Below are 23,582 nucleotides of genomic sequence, written 5' to 3' on the forward strand. Positions count from 1 at the left end.
GAGAGAGAGAGAGAGAGAGAGAGATTTACTTGAAAGGAGAAGGCAGGGGAAGATAAAGAGAGAGAATCTCAGGCAGACTCTTCACTGAGCACAGTTCAATCTCATAACCTTGTGGGGTTCAATCTCATAACCTGATCATGACCTGAGCTGAAATAGAGAACTAGACACTTAACCAGCTGAGCCAGCCAGGTGTTCCTTTATATATTTTAGTTTAGTTTAGTTTAGTTTACTTTTATTAACATACAATGTATTATTTGCTTCAGGGGTACATGTCTGTGAATCATCAGTCTTACACAATTCACAGCACTCACCATAACACATACCGTCCTCAATGTCTATAATCCAGCCACCCTCTTTAAATATTTTAGATGTTAGCCCCTTATCAGATATATGTTTTGTAAGTATTTTCTCCTATTCTTCTATTCAGAAGATTGTCTTTTCATTTGTTTGATGATTTCCTTTGCTGTGCAGAAGATTTCAGCTTGATATAATCCCATTTGTTTAATTTTGCTTCTATTGTTCTATGGTTACTTTTTAATAAAAAAATTAATGTTGCTATGGGTTTTTTTTTTAAGATTTTATTTATTTATTTGACAGACAGAGATCACAGGTAGACAGAGAGGCAGGCAGAGAGAGAGGAGGAAGCAGGCTCCCTGCTGAGCAGAGAGCCCGATGCGGGGCTCGATCCCAGGACCCTGGGACCATGACCTGAGCCGAAGGCAGAGGCTTTAACCCACTGAGCCACCCAGGCGCCCCTAATGTTGCTATGTTTAATTGCAAATCTTATCTGTTTCATAGCAAACTTTTCCAATGAGTTTAATTTATCTTTAAATTTTTTTTCTCAGCTATTTTTTTACATTTTTCAGGCAATACATTGGAAAACTAGAAGCAGTATCTTCATTGCTTATCATTCACGTTTGAAAGAGTTGGATTTCCCTAGACCTGTCATTTTCTGAGGACTCTTTGGGCAATGTGGAACAGTAATGACCTTCCTCAAAGATTTCCTCAACTCAAGGTTCTCCCGCCTTTGTTTTACAAGGACAGAAAAGTTTCCATTGAATGTGCCATAATTGTATAGTTGAATTTTCCCTGCCTCTCTGGACCTAAAGATGTTCAAGAGTTCTACTACCAATTCCATGTTCCTCAGCTTCATTCATACGCATCTTCCACCAAGGCCTTTGTCTTCCCAGGTGAATCCTTCACTTTTTAGAATGTGTATTCCCAGCACTTTGAGACCTCCCACTTCTGAGGCTCTGGTCACTCTCTATCCCTTCATTCTTCACATTCTCCAGGGCTGTTGGCTTATTGGTTTTCAGCCCTGTTCCTAGCAACTCTCACTCAGATTGGTACCCTCTCCTTCTGGGTATGCATCTCTCCTGGCTCTTTCTGAAATTTGCCACCTCTGGGTTCCCTCAACATTAATTTTTCTTCCCCACTTCTCCTACCACCTCTCCCTATACTACATCCTGCAGCAAACCACACCCCCACCCCCCGCACACTATTTGCTCTTGATCTTAATTATTTTTATCAACATGAACACATTATTTGGGTATTTCTCAGTTTTCTTTTTCACTTACTTTTATTGACATGGACATTTGAGAAACTCATTTAGTTACTCATTTCACTCTCTGTAGTTCTAATAAGAACACTAAAGAGAGTTAGCCCTAAACCATAATCATACTAGAAGTCTGATGATCATATTCCAGATTACCATCATGTGAATACTATAGAAATTTTGGAAAGTAAGAAAAAAATATCAAAACAAAATGATTCATAATCCTACCATGCATAAGTAATCAAGGTCAACCTGTTGATGTATTTCCTTACAGTCTTTTCTATCATATATAATGTAAATGAGGTTCATTGTACATATAATTATATACACTGATTCTTTCACTTCACATTTCAGATCACTTAAATTTTAAAGAATCACATATTTCCAAGGATTAAAAATACCAAGAAGACAGAAAGGTAGAAGATAAAATAGAATCAATTTTTTTTTCTGTTTTATAAATAACTTTATAAAATTTAGTGCTGTGCAAGCTCCCAAATTACTAGTGTTCCCTAATTCACCTAGCCATTTCCTCATTGGTGAACATCCAGTTTGCCCCCCAAGTTTTAGTATTTTAAGTATAGACCAGAAAATCATAAATATTTTTGAATATGCTTCCAAATTTGTGGATGTAACATCAAAGAATATGGAATGTTTTAAGGTTTTTGATATATACCAACATTTTTCTTCCCAAAAATGTTTCTCAAATTAACACTTCCAGCAATAGGATATAAGAGTGTCAGTTTGACCTAGCCTCTGACCATCATCTTAACCTTGATTAGCCAACAAAGCATATTTTTTTGGTTTCCCATCATATTATTCCCATCATGTGTCAATAAGTAGCTGTGATCTGAGCCAACCGCATTTTATAAGCATGATTAGAAGCCATTGCTTGACTCTCAAGTCTGCTCTCCTGTCAGATAAAAATGCTGAAAGGAAACTTGCATGATTGAATGCTTTTATGATCAATGTCCCCTCTCCCCAAATGTAGATTACATTCACTCTATCATTGTCTATTGGGGAATGAAGTTGAAGTTATTGGCTCTGATAAAAAAGGAGTAGCAAGCTATATCATACTTTCATATTAAATACTGATAAATGAAGAAAAGCATTTTAGGGTCTAAATTATCTAGATCATTACTTTAATTTTACTCTCTCTGACGGACGACGAGACTATCTAGCTGCAAATAAATAGTACTTTCTACTGCCCTTCTTTGATTGCCAATAATATCCTAACCATGCATTTTCTAAGACAGTGAAATATTCCCATATGTCCTAAACATGAATAAAATATCTGTGATGGGCCTAACTTACTTGGAATTCTCATTCAGTAGTAGCTTTATCAGCATTTTGTCTTGAAAACTCTTCTCAACTTATACTTCTGGCTTTGTAAGAACTAAAAGCTCACAATGTAAAACTTTAAATTTAAAAGCTATAGAAGTACCCTACAATTTGTTTATCTAACTTGGGGTTTTCATTTCAATGGGTCTTTGTTATCAATACAAGACTTACCTAAGGAAGAGATCATATCGAATATCATCATTTGGGTTCCCTGATGGTGTTGTGTAGCAATAATCCATTAAGACATTCCATCTACAGAATGAGGTAAACATAATCATGATTCAGAATCTCCTTTTGGGTATTAGTTACTAATACAAGGGAAGTAAATATTGACAAATATCTTTCCCCCACAGGATAAAAATATAGTCTCATTAGTTATTTCAGAGGTTTCTTGTTTTAGAATATTCTCCTAAGCTTGAGGTGTTTAAAAATATCCAGCAAATTGCCATCCTACATCAAGCGGGTTTAAGGCTAATATCACACATACACACACAAAAATTGTGTACAAGACAGCTGTTCAAAGTCCGGAGAAACAGAAGCCAAAAGTGAGCTACAGAGATGCTTTTATGTTCACTCTGAACAATAGCCTTTTGTTTCCAGAAGTTACTATCTTTAACAAATGACAGAAGATATTATAATACCACATACAGCAAGAAGTTTGGTACATAAATTATACACTGAAAATTATGCCAGAATCAGTGGTGGTGACAGTGGAAGTCCATAACAGACACTGTTTTAGGTAAAAGAAAACCATGAGGCAAATACACAGCCTTCCTCCACAGGCCATACTGTGCCTAGATTTATACATTATTTCATTCCAACTCTGGTGTTATTAAAATGACTAGTCTATGGGAAGTAAATGCCAATAATTCTTTTTAATTCCTGCATTTGATAAGATAATTTTAAAGAATCATATATATCCAAGAAAAACAATACAAAGAAAGAAAGGGAGAAGGTAAAGAAGAATTAAATTTCCAGAGTACACTGGAGAATACCCTTCAGGATGCCAAGTTTATATAATAATACGTGATTGGATCTTTATAATAATATTGGATTGGATCTTCAGCTTTTGAATTCCCTTTCAATTTTGATCATTCTGGACTGTCTAAAACATGGTCATAAGAAACTCAATCATATGAAACTCGATTGACTTTGGGTTTCTTATGGAGATGTTTCTGAGGGTCATATTATATAATTTTGGCCCAGATCATTATGGGGAGAGTTCTTTGTGTTGTTTTCTTTTTAAATACATTTGTATTGAATAGTAACATACACATAGAAAAGTGCACAAATCATGCAGTCACAAAATGACTGCATCTGATTCATCGTCTTTCAGATGAAAGACTAGAACATTGTGGTATCCCAGAAGATCTGCTCATTCCCTCTTCCAGTAATTCTCCCTCCTTCTTTATGGGAAGACTTCTTATTTTCCAATTGATGACACAAAATAAGTGTCATCCCTTAATCTTTGTAATTTATTATTTCTATTTATTAGCATTCCTAAATGGTGTGGCAATGACAGTATTTTTTAAATTAAAAATGAATGAGCTAACTTTATGATTCATTAAGCTTTATGTGGTCAAAATGTTTTAACCAACAGAAAAAAAGAAAAGAGTTTGAAAATACCTGCCATCCAGATTAGTGGCTTGTACAGCTGCAAATACTTTGGTTTTCAAAGGTAATCCTATACTTGGGATAATTAACTGCTGGCTGTAGGTTGAATCCTAATGATGAAAAAAAATGAGCAATTAATCTGTCATTGTCTTTCAAACAGCACATTTGCCACTTAAAACAATGATATCATATAAAAAGGGGGAGAATCAACATAAATATACAGAATCAACCCCAAAAAGATCCAGTTAATCCTTTAGTTTCTCAGCAGAACTGTTCTTAAGCCATATCCAAGTAACAAATTCATTTCCATGCATAAATCTTTTTGTTTGCATAGTTTATCATATCTAATAGTTAATGTTCTGTGTATTTAAATTGCATTCAATGGTTGATAATCAGTGGTTAATACTTAATTTGTTTAATAATCAATTGTCAACATAGAGTTTATTTAATTTAATACTTAATTTATTTAAATTACATTACTGGATAATACTCAGTTTCTTTAAATTACATCCACTTTAGTTTAAGCCCTTTCCCATTAGGGTTTTGGTCTTTATGCTCTTGATAATGTGTCATTTGCCCAAAATCACTTATCTGGCAATTTGAAAATACCAAAATGTTTTTGAAAACCTAAAAAGAGACCAACATGTCCTGTAAGTTGCCAAAATGCATGCCACGGAGTTCCTTCACCTAATTCCTTGGCAGTTACTTAGAGAAGGGTGTCTCAGGATTTCACTTCTACCTTTCTACCATTATTTTATAAAAAATTTCAAGAGCTTATTTATATTATTCCCCAATTTACAGTATTAAAGTAATAGGTTAGAAATTAAGAAGTGACAGTTTTAATGACAAAAATTGTAGGATGCAAAAAAAAACAAGAAGAAAAGAAAAGAACTTCAAAAAATGTAGGCTGTCAAATCATTTAGCATGCAAGCAAATTGTTTCCTCCAAATTTAGTAACCCTGAAGAGAATGATATTTTGCGGCAAAGGAAAAATGTTAATGTTCATTATGAAATTTCAAAGACATCAAGCAAAGGCAAAATACAGAGCATATTCTGTCCAAGAAGGACAGGAAGAAAGCAACAGATTTTGAATTTTTGAAAATATAAATTTTTAAAATTATGGTTTGGACACTTTACTTTTGAAAAAGTTGCACTTGTATGGAACATTTCATTCCCAAATAAAATCATATAAATGAGGGATTATATGCTGTACTTATTTTCTCTATTTCTGTGATAAATGATAATAGCTCCTCAAACCATTTCTAATAGGTAGTATTTTTATTTATTTTCCAGCTCCCTTTGCAAACTTCTCCAAGTATTCCACACTTCATTAAGTATACAGATCTGATTCTTGCATCAACAGGGCATTAGCAGGGGCCAGAAGAATGTTTGCTTATTTACAAATATCATACTGCTAAGTCATTTGCAAATGGTGGGACTCAGCTGTGGTTTAACCAATGAATTATCACATTTTTTCCTCCTAAAGTTGCTTCTAAGGGTATTTTTTTTCCTCCTTTGTTTTTATAGTTGCTTTTTTATTCTTGTTAGTATAATATTGTCCCTAAAGTCAATTATATTTATTTTATATTTTTTCTTCGACTATTAAGAAACATTCATAGTTAATGTAGTACTATTTCAGATTTACTCTTTCTGTATTTTCTCAGAAGACACTAATATTTAGGCACAAAGTCATCTTCACTTTCCATTTCCACAGTGGAGAAAACCTATATATTAATATTACACATAAATAAGGCCACAGTTCAACTTGAAATAATCCACATATATGGAAATTGCGTAGTCAATAAAAGTTATCTTTTTTATAAATAAAATTTTCCTAAGTATATTTACTGACTTCTAGAATACTTAAACAATTACATGAAACCAGACTAGGCACAACTTCTCGTTTCCAAAGAATGAGAATAGTAGGTATATAACTCTTCATGCTTTCATAACTTTTCATAACCCATTGCTATGGGTTAAAAAACAAAAACTCTGCATGTAAAATAGGAAGATATGGCCACTAATGGTTATAAAATAATACTCGTTTTGAAATGCTATAATGAAATTACATATGGATAGCTAAATGTTAGTGTTCCAAATAATAAGTATGATTTGGGTCAATTAGTGAAAGGAAATCAATTTTTTTCTGGTGTAAATTACTAGGTTTTTGTCCTTGTTATTACAATACAACTGACTATATTCCCTAGACTTTGCTTTTCACCTTTGTGACTTATTTATTTTAAAGCTGGAAGCTTGCATAAATTACTAGTTTGGTAATATCCTGTATCATGACAAAATATTTCATCCATGCCATGTTAAAAAAGTAGTTTAGAGCCATGAAACTCTTCTGTGTGATACAGTAATGATGGATCCAAGTCATCAGCATTTGTCAAAATCTACAAAAATATTCATGAAGTGTGAAACCAAATATAAGCTATGGACTTCAGTTAATATATCAATATGAGCTCATCAATTGTAATGAATAGACCCCAAAATTCAAGGTGTAAGTAATAGAGGAAATTGTGCATAAGCACAGGAGGTCTGTGGGATCTCTGTATTTTCAGATCAGTTTTTCTGTACACCTAAAACTGCTCTAAAAATTGTCTGTTAATTAAAAAAATACTTTGTGGAAAAATGGTCAAATTTCATTATATAATTATTTAGTAAATAACTTTCAGAATTCAATTTAATTTTTTAATTCAACCATTAATGGCAACTTTATTGCAAACTGGTTAAAAATGAGATGCATTTATCCCGTTTTCTGAATTCTATTTTTTAAAAGATTTTATTTATTTGAGAGAGAGCAAGAGCAAGTGAGTACAGGGTGGGGAGGGGAGGTAGGGAATGGGAAGAGGGAGAAGCAAGGTAGCATCATGCACTGAGCCAAAAGCAGATGCTTAACCAACTGAGCCACTCAGGCATTCCCTGAATTACATTTTTAGAATCTGTTCCCATCAGAGCTTTCAGGATGTTGAGTCTTATGAAATAAAAAGCATGACACATCAAAAAAAAAAAAAAAAAGTGGGATGTGTTTTGACACTATCTGTTTTATTTACAGTCTGATATCAAACAATTGGTTACCTTTTTACCACAGAATTTAAACCTTAAGGTTATCATCAAATTATAGGCTTTCATTTAGTATCTTAATTTAGCATTAAGATTCTAGAAAGTTTTGAAGGATTATATCTAGTTAGCAACAGGAGATTACTATTTCTAATGATAAAGAAAAGACCCTCACAGCAAAGCTCTCCCCAAATTCCACACTTCTAAATTTTTATTTTCTGCTTTACTAGTAAGAGAATAGTTTAATTTCACAAAAAATAATGGTGTCATTAAACACCATCTGGGTAATTTTTTTTTACTTTTTTTAGGATCAGGAAGTTTCATCTTTGTTTCACTTAAATATAACAAGTAATACTGAATCCAAACCAGTCACCTCAATTCTACCCCAAGGAGCTTACACATATAAATCAACAGAGAGGAATTTTCCAGTTTAAAAAATATTGCTCAAAACAAAAATAAATATCTGGCCATATTGGGAATGAATATTGGCACATATTTGCTGAGTATTGTGGAACCAAGTAACTTGGCAGTTTCTCCTTGCAGAGGGAAGTTGGGAAATGACAGAAAGGCAATCTTCATTCCAACACATTTTAATTTGTTGTTTAGAACTCGGTGGTGTCAGACTACAAACTTATAAACATGATTTTTTTTAAATGCCTTTGGAAAATGTCCTACTACAATATTTATAGCTCATTATATTCAAAGTATAAAGCACTGACTTTTAAATCAGTTGCATGAATTATAACTCAGTGCCATGATGACATGAATAATAATGTAAAAATCAGATTCATAATTTACAAAAATGTTGGTTGATAGATTGAAAAATTGATATTTAAATCAGGCATTTAAAATGTATGAATAAAAATTTTTAATCAACATGAAAATATCATTTGGGGGATTAATGTTAGAGTTATAAATAGAAATCCATAGTGTATTTTTCACGTTTTGCTACCACTGTCTATATTTACATGACAAGAGTTTAGACAATACTATGTAGTCAACCCAAGTTATTTCAAATGTGACAGAATTGTCATCAGCCAAATCCCACACTGAAAAGATTAACACATTCATCACCAGGAAAAATATCATTTGGATTTTTCCTATATTTTTATCATAATAATACTACTTTCAAAATCTTGACCCTGACCACGGCTACATACACAGGCACACAAATTAAATACATACATATAAATATAGATAGACACTTGGAGTAACTATGTAAAATCACATTTACAAAATAAAATCGAAGTCATTTATCAACTTTTAGAAAGTAATGCAGTTTTTAGTATACCTTTATCACTAAGCTATACAAAAACTCTAGTAAAGATGAATAAATGTTACCAAAGTAAAACAGGGTTAATGTGGCTTTTGTAGATTTTGATATAAAACCCTTCCGCATAAATGGCTCCTCAGAACAGTGAGAGGGAACATAACATCCTTCACCCATCAACTTACATTATAAAGGAGCAGGTTCAAAGTGCTGACAAACGTACCATTGTTCTCTCTCACAGAAATAGCAGCTGAGGACCTAAAACAGATTTAGAGAAAGGAAAGCACTGATGAGTTTTTAAATTAGAAGTTTCAGTTATACATTAATGTTGGATTTAAGGCACTCAAACTCTTGAGTAAGCGTGACATACTTTTAACTAGGCCTGGACTAGGTACACTATTTAAATCACTGAACAGATAAATAATCAAAAAGCCAGAGAGACCAAATAAAGACAGACTGTTCTTTATGATCTTTTCATTTACAAAGGCATCTTTGCATTTTGCATTGCATATATGGGACTTTTTAAAGAAAAATGTCATTCCCATATAACTTGAATCTGATACAATCACATTTTCATCAATCCCCAGAGAAGTTTCAGGAGATCAGGGATTTTGTTTTACTTTGTTCACTGCTAGAACACTGCATGGCACATGGTAGAAGTGTAATAAATATTTATTGAATGAATGAATGACTTTCCAGGTGCACTGCAGCTTGGGAATGTGTTTACTGGGGAAGAACAAGGGAGCAGATTAAGTCTTTGACACCCTAATGACTCACTTCCCTCTACACCTGTATCTTTTTGACTCAAAGCCTTTCTTTTCTTGCTTTTCCAAGTCTTGCTTTTCACCAAGTTATTTGTCATCGTTGTGCCACTAAAACCAGCTGTGATCATTTTTTTTAAATGAAAGAGAATGTGGCCTCCACACTCCCTGATGACTAAGATTAAACAATCACTACACCTTTGTGAAAGCAAACGCTAGATCTGAGGAGAGAAAGTTTTCACTCAATTACCCCATTTTGTCAAAGTTGTGACAAATCTGACAAATCCAGGGGGCTATGCAGTATTGTGAACATAACCTTGTCTTGGAGTATGTGCTTTGGGAAAAATGAATGAATGCATGACTATAAGTAAAAGGCTATGAGCTCCATCCACCTCTGAAGCCCTTTGGCTCTGAGTGATATCACCTCTCTTTGGGAGCCATCAGCACCTGTGCAGCTGACACTCCAGCAAGGGTGTGCAGTCCCACATTCTGAGGCAGGAGAGTCCCAACAGTGAGAGCTTATGGCAGAGACTGAAGCCAAGCAGGACCCAACATGCAGTAACTGTTCTACGCCCCGGAAACAGGACAGTCCTCTGGAACTGCATCAGCATCCAGAGTTCTTAGCTGCTTGGATGATTCCGAAAGGCATGAGGAGAACCCCCAGGCAGACATCTGGCCAGTTTGAACCAGTTTTAATTTGGGGAGAAATAGATATATTTGATCTGTTGATATGGGTCATGGCAAGGTCCTATAGTTAGATAGAATGTGAAAACAAGGATAGAATGTGAACTTACGAGGCAAGCTGGGTATTATTAACCAGGTACTCTAGTGGGTAACTACAACTAAATTTGTAGAGAAGCCCAGGTAGATAGCTGATGATTGTTGGTGGGTCTGGAGTATCAATGTATCCCGAAATATTTCCTATTTGGACTGAAGTTGCATTTCCATAAGCACTGACTCCTGGAATTGTGGATACCTATTAAAACAGTAGATCAAGTTTAATGATTAAATAGCTATATGTAAATCTAGGCATTTCATTTGCAAAATAAAACATTAGATCAGATCATTCCTAGGGTCTTTTTCAACTACAACATGCCATGGTTTTGAGATTATATACACAAAATGCTATTTGTAAGTGATTATATATGTCTTTTAACTAAACGAAACTCCATATTCACCAAAGACACTTTATTCATATTTCACAAATAAGAAAGGAGAGAGATTACATGTTCAGAGGGCTACAGCAAGTAATTCGAAAATGTTCATGAGTAAGGTCCAAATTCTGTGGCCTGCCTTAAAAAATCCCTGTTAATCTGATGTTGTTTACCATTTTGGTTTCATGTCTCCAGACTTAAACTCTTGGCTAATAATGACCCAGCCACTGGAACACTTGGGTGGCGCAGTCAGTTGAGCATCTGCCTTGGGCTCAGGTCATGATCCCATGGTCCCAGGATCAAATTCCCCAGTGGGCTTCTTTGTCAGTGGGAAGTCTGCTTCTCCCTCTGCCTGCAACAGCTGTTTATGCTCTCTCTCTCTGACAAATAAATAAAATCTTTAAAAATAGTAGTAATAAAAATAACACCCTAGCCGCACATGTTCCCTCTGCCTTCTTCTTCCCCACTTCACCATGATGTATCCTGCTTCTCCCCTAGATCTCATCTTCCCTAGGAAAGCTCCCTATCTCCATCACAGGAGCAGCTATGGTGCATGAACTGGAAGTCCCCTTCACCGAATCAGAACCCTTCGTGGGTAGGGAGTCCTCTTAGTCTTATTTGCCTTTGCATGGTCAACATCACACAGTGAATTCTGAACAAATGAAGTAAGGTCACAAATTTTCTGAGGGTCAATCTGTGGGCCTTCATCTGTAGTACATACATGGAGACTCTCATCTCTTTCCAGGGCAATCATTCATAGATAGGTTTCAGGGGGATCATGAACTCCCAGAAGTTATATTAAAATATTGTCCATATGCATATTTTCCTGGGACTGATTAGCTTTCATTGGATTCTTCAATCCCACTAAAATGTAAGAAACACCATTTTAGGAATAATCAATAATGTTCTTGATTTTTGTAACATCGTAGAGCAATACAGCTTCTCCCAGTATGTCAAAGACAGTATGACACTCATGAATACTTGTTGCAGATATTATGGAAACTTGTTAATACTTACTTTTCAACAATAGAATAAACCTTATGCATGAACTTAGAAGTTCATGGACAAAGCCAAGGCAATCATCAAGCTGATTCATGAACAGAGCCAGAATCGTTATAAATGAAAACTTTTTTTTTTAATTCTAATTCAGTGATGTAATAGTCTACTTAATTTTTCCCATGTAGGATTATCGTTGGAACAGATTCCAAAGCTGGGACATCCAGGGCAAAAATGAAAAAATAAGCAAATCTTCCCCTTCTCTCACACCTTCCTGACTGGCTAACTAAACATACCAATTCTGTGAAAACAAAACAAACAAAACACACACACACATACGTAGTAATTTTTATACCCAAGTTATTCAGCTTTAAAAAAAGGTAAATAGCACATGTGCGTACCAATGTGCACACATGCACGTTCATACATACACACACATACACACCCCCAGATGATTTGCCTGGAATTTCTCCTGAACTATTTTCTTGGCAGCTTGGCAAGACTTAAATCCAGAGAAGAAAGCAGCCCGAAGGAGAGACCCCAGGATATGGTGGGAGGAGGGAGACCTTGGCTTTCCATGTGGGCTCTTCCCTCGACAAGGAAACACAGACATGTAATCATCAGCCTGCGTCACTCTCTCTCGGGCCCATCTCATAACCTCTCTGTGCACAACTCAGAGAGATGAATAAATGTTTTTAATAAAAAGAGTCAACAATACTCACGGTGAGGGCTTGAAAATGGTTATGGGCACAATATTCTAACTGGCCTCCGAGGGAAGATGAGGAAGGAGATCAAAGAAATCCCTTTCCTGTCTCCCTTCTCCCATCAGGTCTTAGAAAACCTGCCTTAGAGAAATTAAGCCTTCCCCTTTAATCCCAAACAATAATTTATGAAGAGGAAAAGCCAGTTTCTCCTCATACACTGGGCTAAGTGGTCATGCTCAGTGTATCTCCTTTTTGTCTGTGCTAGGATTTACCAAGAAGATTATATTTAAACAAGCAAAATGAAAAATAATATTCAATGAATTTCAGTGTAACACCCCTCAAATCACAATATTTATACTTCGATTAATTTTAATTCCTGGGAAAATCAATTCCTCACTCAGTTTCTTTTCTTTTTCTTTTCCTTCTCTTTCTTTCTATCTATCTATCTATTTATTTATTTATTTATTGGTGTTCAGTGCAAGTACAAATAAATGAATAGCATAGACTAGTGGTTCTCATTCAGGGTGGGAATATTTGAAGCAGTATTTTGATTTTTACAATGACTAGAGAGATTTCTTTTTTTGAACAATATACTGGGATTTCATGAATAAGATTAGATATGAAAAACATTTGGAAATTCAAAGGACAGTCCCACACAATGAAGAATATCCCACTGAAAATGCTGACAGTCCTCTTCCACTAAATACTGCTGTAGATCGTCCCATGGTAAACATGGACCTAGACAATTCTGAGCTTCCCATTCTGTATTTCATCTTTCTTTCTGAATAAGGTCCCTAGAAGCAAGGGGCCAAGAGACTCATTGCCAAACTCACCAGAAAAAAACGGTTTTTGTATAAAATAGTTCCATAAAAAAGCATGAAAAGCATAGCTAATGATAAAATGTAGGGAAATCTTCAACAATGTCACTCACACCAAAAATGTTGTTTAGAACAGCACAGCTGATCTCACACCCCTCAACTCTCACCAACAACAAACAGAACCATTACTGGGAAATACAATTGTATGTCTGAAGCCTCAACAGGCAAAGGACATGATTTGTTTAGTTTTATTGGAAATTTTTTCTTGAAAGATAGATTGGGCTTCTGATTATTTCATGAAATGGGGAGACCTTTTGTCGTGACCCCAAACCTAGCACATAATTTCACACTCTTCTTACCACTAAGCTGTTTCCACAGCCCTCCAAGGTGCTAAGATTGATGATGAAAATGACGACTGCAGGAAAGGTGTTGTTGTTGATGAAGCCCCTGCAGTGGGAGTCCCCATGCCTTCCATTCAGGGCCAGATCAGTTTCAGAATAACCCGAGAAAAGTACAGTGCAAAAATTAATCTTCATTGTAATGGTTTGCACCCCACAGTAGACACTGATGTCTCTTTCAGCTGAAATAAAAATATATAAAAAGTAAACATTAGTCACAAAAGCACAGTACAGGGTAGAAGAATAACTTTAACCTCCTCTAATGTATTTACGCATCCCTTCAGTCTGTTTAACTGATTCCTATAGTTGAATATACCATAATCCAATGTGAAAGTTAAGAAAAGTAGCCAGGAAGAATAGTCTTAGATATAGTAATTTAGGAGTTAGAAAATACCTCTGTTGCTTTGTGTCTGGTATAGAGTGGATGTGCATTAAATGTCAGTTGAGTATTACAGAATGATTAGAGAATCGAGTGGAAAAAAATCAAGTTACAGAGAAAATTCAGAGCTAGAGTAACTGAATTATTCAGATAGCCTGTCCAGAGTAGTGAGATTCACTACAAATGATGCATCTTTCCAAGTGTAAGGAAGGAGAAGTTAAAATCCATTGTGAGCCATATTGCTGAGTGTTTGGGTGTTTTGTAACCCACCTTACCCAGGATGGAGAAACAAAAGCTGTCCGTCAGAATCCCATTTTATTTTGCCTGTATTAAATTACTCTAGAGAGAAAGGAATGAGAACAAATGTGCTGATACTACAAAGAAAAAAATATGCATAACTTGCTCTAAGAAATTTTGCCAATGACTATGCCAAAATAAAAGGAATGAACTAGGCGTGGAAATTTAAAACACAATTATCACAGTTTCCATGACTATACCATGAGTTATCAGTGATGGGATCCACTCTAGGTCTACAGAGGTGAGCATAGGCACACACACAAGCTTTTCATATCTCTATTTAGTTATATTTCTTCATATGATGAAGAAAATATATGTAGCAAATGGAGAGGTGGGTTGGGAGGCAATTCCCCAGTGCCAGAAGCTTTTACATTTATTGTTTTTGGTAACTGTTTTAAGTTGAATCATGTCCCTCCCCCCATCATAAAAAAGATACACTATAGTCCTAACTCTCAGTCTGTCATAACATGATCTTACTTGCAAATTGAGTCATTGCAGATAAAATTAGGTTAGATGAAGTCACACTGAAATAGGGTGGGTCTCTAATCCAAAATGACTTGTGTCCTTAAAAAAGGAATGCCATGTGAAGAGATGGACACAGGAAGGATGCCATATGAAGACACAGAATTGGAGGGATGCATCTATAAGCCAAAGAATGCCAAAGCTTGCTGGCAAACCACCAAAAGCTAGGAGGGGCCAAGGAAGGATTCTATCCAGAGTGTCAGAGGGAACGTGGCCCTGCAGACACCTGGATTTTCAACTTCTAGCCTCTAGAACCCCAAGACAATAAATTACTCTTGTTTCAAGTCACCCTTTTGTGGCATTCTGTTTTGGAAGCCTTAGGAAATTAATACAATAACCTTACCACTTTCTAACACTCCATTTTACCACTTAAGGTATCCAAAAAAAGCATCAGGTTTTCAAAATCTGGACACAAACAAAACAAAAACTGACTAAGCTATTTGGGGAAGTAAACTTACTTTGCTCAAAAAAGGAAAAACAAGCAAACTAAAAGGTATTTTTAGTAAATGAGATGATGTTCACCTAAGTAATACATAAATGTCATTCAAGGGTTTTTGGCATAGTATTATTGGCTTAAATATCTCAAAGGTAATCTAAGGGTTAAGTGTTCAACAGCGTATTTCTTTGGAGTACTCATTCCCCAGACTGGTTTTTGCTGGAAAACTGAGTCATATTTTGAGAATGTGAATAAGTAAAAATGAAAATTTCTGTCTGGCTGTGATTTTAAACTCATTACAAAAAGAAAGAAAATATTTTTCATGGTTAAAGATGAAGAGAAAGATGGAAAATCTATTTCTTGGCCAAAGGCAAATATTAGGCTAATTATCCAAGAAAACTCCAAGCAATATTCCCTTTGTAGGTATAATTCATTATGAAGTATATAGGAAATAATACATACTCCTTAAAATTGGGAAAATATCTCTATTAACTTTCAACGACATTAGCTGTTTAAATGCAACCATAACTTTTAATAATGCTCTTTACTAAAATAATAGAGTTCATTTTAATAAATGTTTGAGGGTCTACAAACTCCAAATAAGATCTTATATCTATTGATTATTCTCTATCTACATGCTATTCATTGACTCATGCCACCATTATCTCTTACCCTAGAGTATTATGTTAGCTTCCTACTTGATTCCTTTATTTCCACACTTAACCTTCTCTAATTAGTATAGCTATTAATAGATTAATGCAATCATTTCAGCTCTGCTCAGGTCTTTAACCTATCCATTTCACTTGTGCCAGAATTCCAAATCTTGAAGCAGGTCCTCAAGACGCTCCATGATCTGCCATCATCTTACCTCTGCATTCACATCGCTCTACCATTCCCACTGAACTTTCTTTAGCTCTTTGAAGGCATCACATTGAGTGATGAAAAGCTGAAGAGCTGTTACCTCCAGGGGTGGAACTGTCTGGAATAGGGGAATCAAGGAAGATTTGTGGGATGATAAAAATGTTCTTTGCCTTGATCTGAGTAGTAGTTACACGACTGCATATACCTGTCAAAATCGCAAGCTGTACCCTTAAAATCACTACAAATATGTAACATTATTTTATATAAATTATTCCTCAATTGCTGTGAGTACTTTGAAAAGCCTAATAGAGATTCGTACAAGTCCTTTGATCAGTGCTCTTTTCTCTGTTTAGGATGTTCTTCCTCCCCCCAAGTCTTTGTCTGCTTACCTCCTATTCAATCTTCAGGTCTCAAATTTCTTGTCCTTTCCCCAAAGACTTCCCTGATCCCAAATCTAAATTATGCCACTGCATTATGCTGTCATATTGCCCTAGAATCATATATGTATTTGTCTAGTTGTCTTCTATATAAACTGAAAGTCCCAGAAAGGAGGAAGCTATAATATTCATTGATGTGAATATTTAATTAAATAATTAACTGCATGAAATATTGGAACACTAGACTGCAAAGAGGATTTACAAAGTAGTGGTACTTGTTCTCCAGCACATCATAGTCTGTAAAAGGTGCCCAGTTTGACAGAAAGATTAGGCAGAGAGCTTTGGGGTGGTACCAAGAATGAACCCTACCCAGATGATCTAGTTAGGAACAGTCTCTTGGAGAAGATGTCCGTGACCTGAGTTTTGAAGCATCAGTAAATTGGAGATTTAAAGGAGTAGAAATTTTATAACACAAAAGGGAGTGTGAATAACGACATAAGTGTGAAATATGTCCAGGCTTACATATTGACATATAGAGAACTGGATGGTTCTGTTTTCAGTAGAATTTAAAATACAAAGAAGGAAATAGCAGAAAAGGAGGCAAGTGACAAACACTGGCAAAATCACAGGAAGCTGTTTCTTAAAAAATGGTCTCTGTAAGGTAACAAAATGTCTTCCTCAATGTCAGATCAAATTCTTAACTACCAGTGAGTTTACTACGAATTCTCTTTCTGTCCAGTGGAATAGAGAATTGTACCACTGCATTATTTAGAGTATCACAAATTCATCAAAGTGAATACATATCATTAAATATGTTACAAAGGAGAAATATTATTCCCCTCAATTTAAACCAACTTAGACTTCAGCGTCGTCACCTTTGTTTGAGAGGAATTAGTGGATACTTAGAATAGCTTAATAAAATGGCAAAGATTGCTCTGTCCAGATGTAGAGCTCTCTTCAGTTTTCTGCGTTTAACTGAAGACTTGTAATGCCTGAAATGGAACTGAATTTGCTACAAGCTGATCCCACTAGGAGATACGATAACAAGCTAAAGGCTTTTTGCAGTAGAAGAAAAGAGCTCTGTTCAAATCCATCCTAACCTAGTTTTCTAAAGACTTTACACCACCGCTTCTGAGAAACACATTTTCCCCTAGTTGTAGATACTAAAGACATCCATTCAGCACAACTTTTCCATTTGTGAGGCTTTGAGGTGGGAGAAAAGATACTTTAAGTTGCCAAAGGGCAATTTCTGCCAAAATAAGAGAAGTTTTCTTTCAGAGTTCGTGAGTAACAGTTGCTCTCGACAACTAAATTTCTTCAACGTTTTTATCGTCCAATCTCCGGCCAGAATTGCTATATTCTTTTAAACAACACTTGAGTATTAAACAACTCAATGAGTACAAGTTAAAAACAAGATCAATGAATAAATACCTTTAGATTTTTTTTACTTCTAGTGTTTTGTATTTAAAGATACTAAGCATGTTTATGATAGGTCAGCTTACAGAGTTTATGTGGGGTTATACTGACAGAATAGCTATTTTGCCCCTGATATTTTTAAAGAGTTGTTTACTTATTTGAGAGAGAGAGAGAGAGAACAGTGGGGAGAGGCACAGGAAAAGGGGAATAGAGTCGTTAAGCAGACTGAGGACTGAGTCTAAGGTGGGACTCCATTCCACAACCCCAAGGTCATAACTTCAGCCAAAACCATGAGTCAGATGCCCAACCAAATGCACTACTCCAATCCCCACCTATGATATTTTAACCAGGCTGAAGTTTTTCATAAGAATAAAAAAAAAATACAGTATTAAATCAAATCCAGGTAAAAATAAAGAAATGCTCTGTACTTCCCTCTCCAATCAATCGGGCCATGAGTTTGTCTCAACTTTCTTAAATTATGCAAATTTTAAATATCCTGTCACACTATCAACCATCTATCTCACCACATAGAGAAAAAAAGTGTCCAAACTTAGAGCTCTTAGAGTATTATTACCATATAAATGGGTATAAAGAAGGGATGAATCTAATTCTATATATATGAATAAAAACCTCATTCTGTTTCTTCATTCCCAATAAAGTTCAATTCCTACAACACCTAACTATAATTTCCCTTTAGACACAATTACTGACAATATATTTGCAACATATCATTCATATATCTAACAAGTATATCTAACTTTCTTCTTTTTCCTCAACAATTCCACACTCAACTAGCTTAAATCCAATGGCATCCAGATGAGACTAAAGAACCCCAGCTTTTGATAGACTGACTGATCTTCATCTCATCTCAATACTGTTAACTTTGAGATCTACATTTACTTTCATTAACATCAGCATATTTATTCTAACATTCTCTAATTATTACCAAGCATAATAAGAGCACCGAGCAATACATTACTCATATAATCTGCATACACATATTCTGATACAAACATGGTGACACCTCAAAAAAATTTGAACTGTAGGCTATTACTCAGCCCCACAGAGCAGTGGCTCAAAAATATTCTTCCACTGTCTGAAAATAGAAAAATCTTCACATGAAAATCAGTAACTCTGGGGTCAATGCATTAAAAAAAAAAAAAAAAAAAAAGACAGGGTGCACAGGAGTTTAAGACAAAATCAGTGGTGAACCAGTGTGGCACAGTCTGTTAAGCATCTGCCTTTGGCTTAGGTCATAATCAAGCCCCATGTTAGATTTGCTGCTCAGCTGGGCATCTGCTTTTCCCTCTGCCCCTCTCCCTGTTCATGCTCTCTCTTTCTCTCTCTCTCTCTCCCTCTGTCTGAAATAAGTAAATAAATAAAAATCTTTAAGATAAAATCAATTCCATCAGTTTTATACAAGCTAGAACCTATTGTTCCTATTTATTTTCAAGATCTAAACTATATGCTACTTCATGTCAAAAACGAACTTTTTAAAACTACTTATTGTATCCATATTAAGGCTCTTTGCTAGACTCTGAAGATAAAGGCATTAAGAACACTACTTTACTTCATGATGTTCATGTTTGATTAGAGGAGGCAGAAAAATTAGGTAATTATAGAGCAGCCTGATAAAGACATGACAGAGATTCACTTACATGTTGTATACAACCATGCCTCTGTAAAAGAGAACTGTTTGGAAGGGACCATTGAGAAGAAATGAAACTGTTCCTGGGTACCTGGCTGCCCAGTCAGAGGAGCATGTGACTCTTGATCTTGGGATCAGGACTTTGAGTCCCATGTTGGTGTGGAGATTCCATCCAACCACCCATCCATAGAAATGAAGTCATTCTAATGGACTAACTTAAGAGAAATTGATCAGATGATGGCATGAAGAGAGAGAGATAGATGTCAAATTGATATTCAGATTTCTAGCTTTAGTGGGTGACTAGGTCATTCCCTGAGATAGGAACACAGGAACGAAAAAGAGGAGACATGTTCAACAGGTAGTCAGAAATATAATTCTAATATTTGGAGTATAGCAAAGAACAGAAAACATAAATTTGAGAATCACTAAATACTCAATGTATCACTAATAAACAATAATAATAGATGAAATACTCATGACGGCATTGAAGAAGGGAGATGAGCTGAGAGGAGAAAAATAATATCTAAGTTGTCCACTTAATGAGACTTTCCCTCATCTCTCAGGGGAAGGACTCTATCATGCATTCCTTTAACTGTGAGGCTACTGACCTGCTTACATTATGTCTGGGAGTGGATATTTGCTTTCCCAGTAGATTATGATCTCATTGAAAGCTCTGGATTTCCCCAGGTACCTAACAAATATGCATCAAATGTCTATTAAAACATGCTTAGGTCAGGGCACCAGGGTGGCTCTGTGGGTTAAAGCCTCTGCCTTTGCCTCAGGTCATGATCCCAGGATCCTGGAATCAAGCCCTGAATGGGGCATTCTGCTGGGCAGGGAACCTGCTTCCCCCTTTCTCTCTCTCTGCCTGCTTCTGCCTACTTGTGATCTCTATCAAATAAATAAATAAAATATTTAAAAAAAAACATGCTTAGTTCAATTCCTTCACAAACAGCATACTGGTTTGTAATGGTTAATAATAAGTTCCAAGATTCACAAAGAAAATATGTGTGCAATTAATACAGTGTCATCCTGACTGTTCATCCAGAACTCATATTTCCTATCTGTACTCTGCCAAGTGCCTGAGATGATTACTGTTTTCAGAGTTTTAGTCAGACATCAATATCTTTAATGTCACATATTTTCTGACTTCCAATTGAGAAAATTCAACCCATTAAAGAATATGAAATTAATAGATTTTTTCTATTTTTGTTTAGGTATTTAACCTTTTAAAATGCATTAGTCTTGTTAACTAATTATCTTGCCTTATTTCTAATAATGATTTTTTTAAATTATTTTCCCTTAACAGTGATAGATTTGCTGATTCCTGTTGTCACCAATAGTGAGCAAGTGCTTGACAGCCACCTGGACTTGACATACACAGTGTGGCTATGTAGCAACACAAATTTAGGAAGACATCATGAGCACCATTCTCAAACCAACAGTTATTTTTTTCTTTTTTTTTTTTTTTAAGATTGTATCTATTTATTTGACACAGAGAGAGAGATCACAAGTAGACAGAGAGGCAGGCAGAGAGAGAGAGGGAGGGAAGCAAGATCCCTGCTAAGCAGAGAGCCCGATGCAGGACTCAATCCCAGGACCCTGAGATCATGACCTGAGCCGAAGGCAGAGGCTTAACCCACTGAGCCACCCAGGTACCCTCAAACCAACACTTCTTGTGATTTACTGAGCATATGTATTATCAGAGAATCCTATTAAAGTGCAGATTCTGATTCAGGAGATCTCGGCGGGCGGGGGCTGATTTGTGTGTTTCTCACAAGCCCCTAGGTGATACCAATATTGCAAGTCTTTTAGTCACTTGAACTGCTTAGTAACACCTATATACCTGGGGCAGAATCTAACCCTTAGGGTGGATTCTATCTGGTAGGATTAAGCACACCCACCAAATGCCTATTTGTACGATTTCCATGCTGACAAGAAAAAGTTTGGATGAAGAAGGATGAGAGGTAGGAAGAGGGGGGAAGAGGGAGAGAGAAGGGGAGGAGGAAGCATGAAGGCGATGAATCCTGACTCCTTTCTGTGCCTAAGAAACCAACTGGTTTTGAATCTCAGTGAAAGAGGGCTCATAAAAAAACTTTGTGAGCCTGAGTCCAAAAAGAATCTATCTTAGTGCTCAGGTGGCGGTGTGTGAAACAAAGCTGGGAATAGGATCAGTCTTCTTTCCCCACCTCTCCCCATTGCAAAAACCACATCAGTTCAATAATCAGTGGAGCACCTCAAATGACAAGTATGTTCTGGGCACTCTCCCCAAACCGAAGGAGACCTGAGGTGGGGGTGGATATCTGTTGTGAGCAGATGGAGGCTCTGTGCAGGTCAGACACAGATGCAGATGCAGGTGACGCTGTGAATATGACTCCACCTCTGTTCATGGGTTGGATTACAAGCCCTTCGAAGTAGCATTGGATTGAAACTGATTGTGTGAGCCAAAGCCTATTACATATAGCAGGAGGAGCCTTTACTATACTGAAGAGTACACTGCTTTGTAGTGCCATAGAAATCTCACCTGGAAAGAATTTACTTCCTGAACTGCAATAGACATTCCAAAACTAATTTGTGCCATTTTAGCAGATTATGAGTAATTTGTATATCACTTCCATTTCTGACTCTGTAAAATGAGGGAAGAAATATTTGGCACTATATAAACTAAAAATTGCTTAGAGAACAGATGCTATGTTCATTGTTTTAACTCATTTTTTAAGTTGATTTTCTTCTCAACAAGATTTTATACAATATTGAGATTTGGGTGCTAAATGAACAAGAAGTCCCAAAGAGGTGGTGATATTTCATCCACACAAAACACCAGCAGCTGATGGAAAATTGAAGGTAGATTAGGAATTCGAGTTCCCTTTCTACATGGACCAGGTTTCTTGCCACCTTGGTTTTTCACATCTGTTTCTCATTAGCAAATACAAGCTGTTGTTTCTAGTGCTGCAGGAAATTCATATGCAGTCTGAGGCAAGTTTTGCAGACTTACATTCATTACTATCTGCTCTACATTCTTTGGAACCAGAAGAGATTGGTCATCTCTTTCTGGCAGGAAAAAGCATATGGATTTTACATGCACAAGCAGAGGAAGTGAAAAATTCATGCAATAAAGAAATTCTTTATTGAAATAAAGAAGGGTATGGACTCTGAATTACTAAGCCACTGAACCTGTGACTAATTATTCTTCCTGCCACTGCATTTTATCACTTAGATTAATCAGGAAGTGATCAGCAATCGCTGCCTAGATCAGTTCTTCTGCTTCATGTGGTCTTGTAATGGCAGTCACAGGTGCAATGCAGAAAGCAGGCATCCTCTGGACAGCTTGGAGACCAAAACACTACTACTACATGGGAAGGCAGGAGAGTAGGCCTTTCTTATCACAGAAAGTCCAAAACATATTCCCTTGAATAATTATTCCATTAACCACTTTTACTTCGGGCACAGGATAATGCAATGGTCAAGCAGAACCTAACACAAGATTAGAGAGTTCATTTTGCTTGACCCACTCATAAATTCAATTAAATTGGTGATTCTTAATTTTATCTCCTGTAAAACACTTATGTTTACAGAAATATTAATAAATATCACTGGAAAAAAAGATTTCCTTAGTCAAGCAAGTACTTAAAAGGCTAAACAATTTTCCCTATTATGTGATTTTTCAGATTGTTTGATGTGATAATTCCCACTTTGATTCTTTTAAACTTAGTATTCACTTTAAGGCATCATGATTTGATGGAAAGGGTCTTAGTTTTATATCTCTGTCAATTTCTAGCTTTGCAATATTAAACGATGCTAATCCTCAATTTCCCCATTGTAAAATGATGTTAAAAGATTTTATAGGTTTGTCATAAGGACTACAAGAAAGAATTAGTAATGTGCATTTCACTCAATATAAACAAGATGGGATTGGGAGGGAGACAAACCATAAGTGACTCTTAATCTTACAAAACAAACTGAGGGTTGCTGGGG

The 23,582-nt window shown here is 35.9% G+C and overlaps 1 protein-coding gene across 1 annotated transcript in view; it reads right to left on the reverse strand.

Moving 5' to 3' along the window:
* Positions 1-23,582, reverse strand: part of ZPLD1 (zona pellucida like domain containing 1) — a 45,959-nt gene that overhangs the window by 16,877 nt on the left and 5,500 nt on the right. Inside the window, exons 2-6 of the mRNA XM_059388143.1 lie at positions 13,633-13,853; positions 10,396-10,577; positions 9,026-9,098; positions 4,520-4,617; positions 3,065-3,145 (exon numbers count right to left, since the gene is read on the reverse strand). Of these exons, the coding sequence (XP_059244126.1) occupies positions 3,065-3,145; positions 4,520-4,617; positions 9,026-9,098; positions 10,396-10,577; positions 13,633-13,853 (655 nt within the window). The remainder of the gene's footprint in view (positions 1-3,064; positions 3,146-4,519; positions 4,618-9,025; positions 9,099-10,395; positions 10,578-13,632; positions 13,854-23,582) is intronic.

Source organism: Mustela nigripes, chromosome 2 (genome assembly GCF_022355385.1).
Source record: "Mustela nigripes isolate SB6536 chromosome 2, MUSNIG.SB6536, whole genome shotgun sequence".
Lineage (NCBI taxonomy): Eukaryota > Metazoa > Chordata > Mammalia > Carnivora > Mustelidae > Mustela > Mustela nigripes.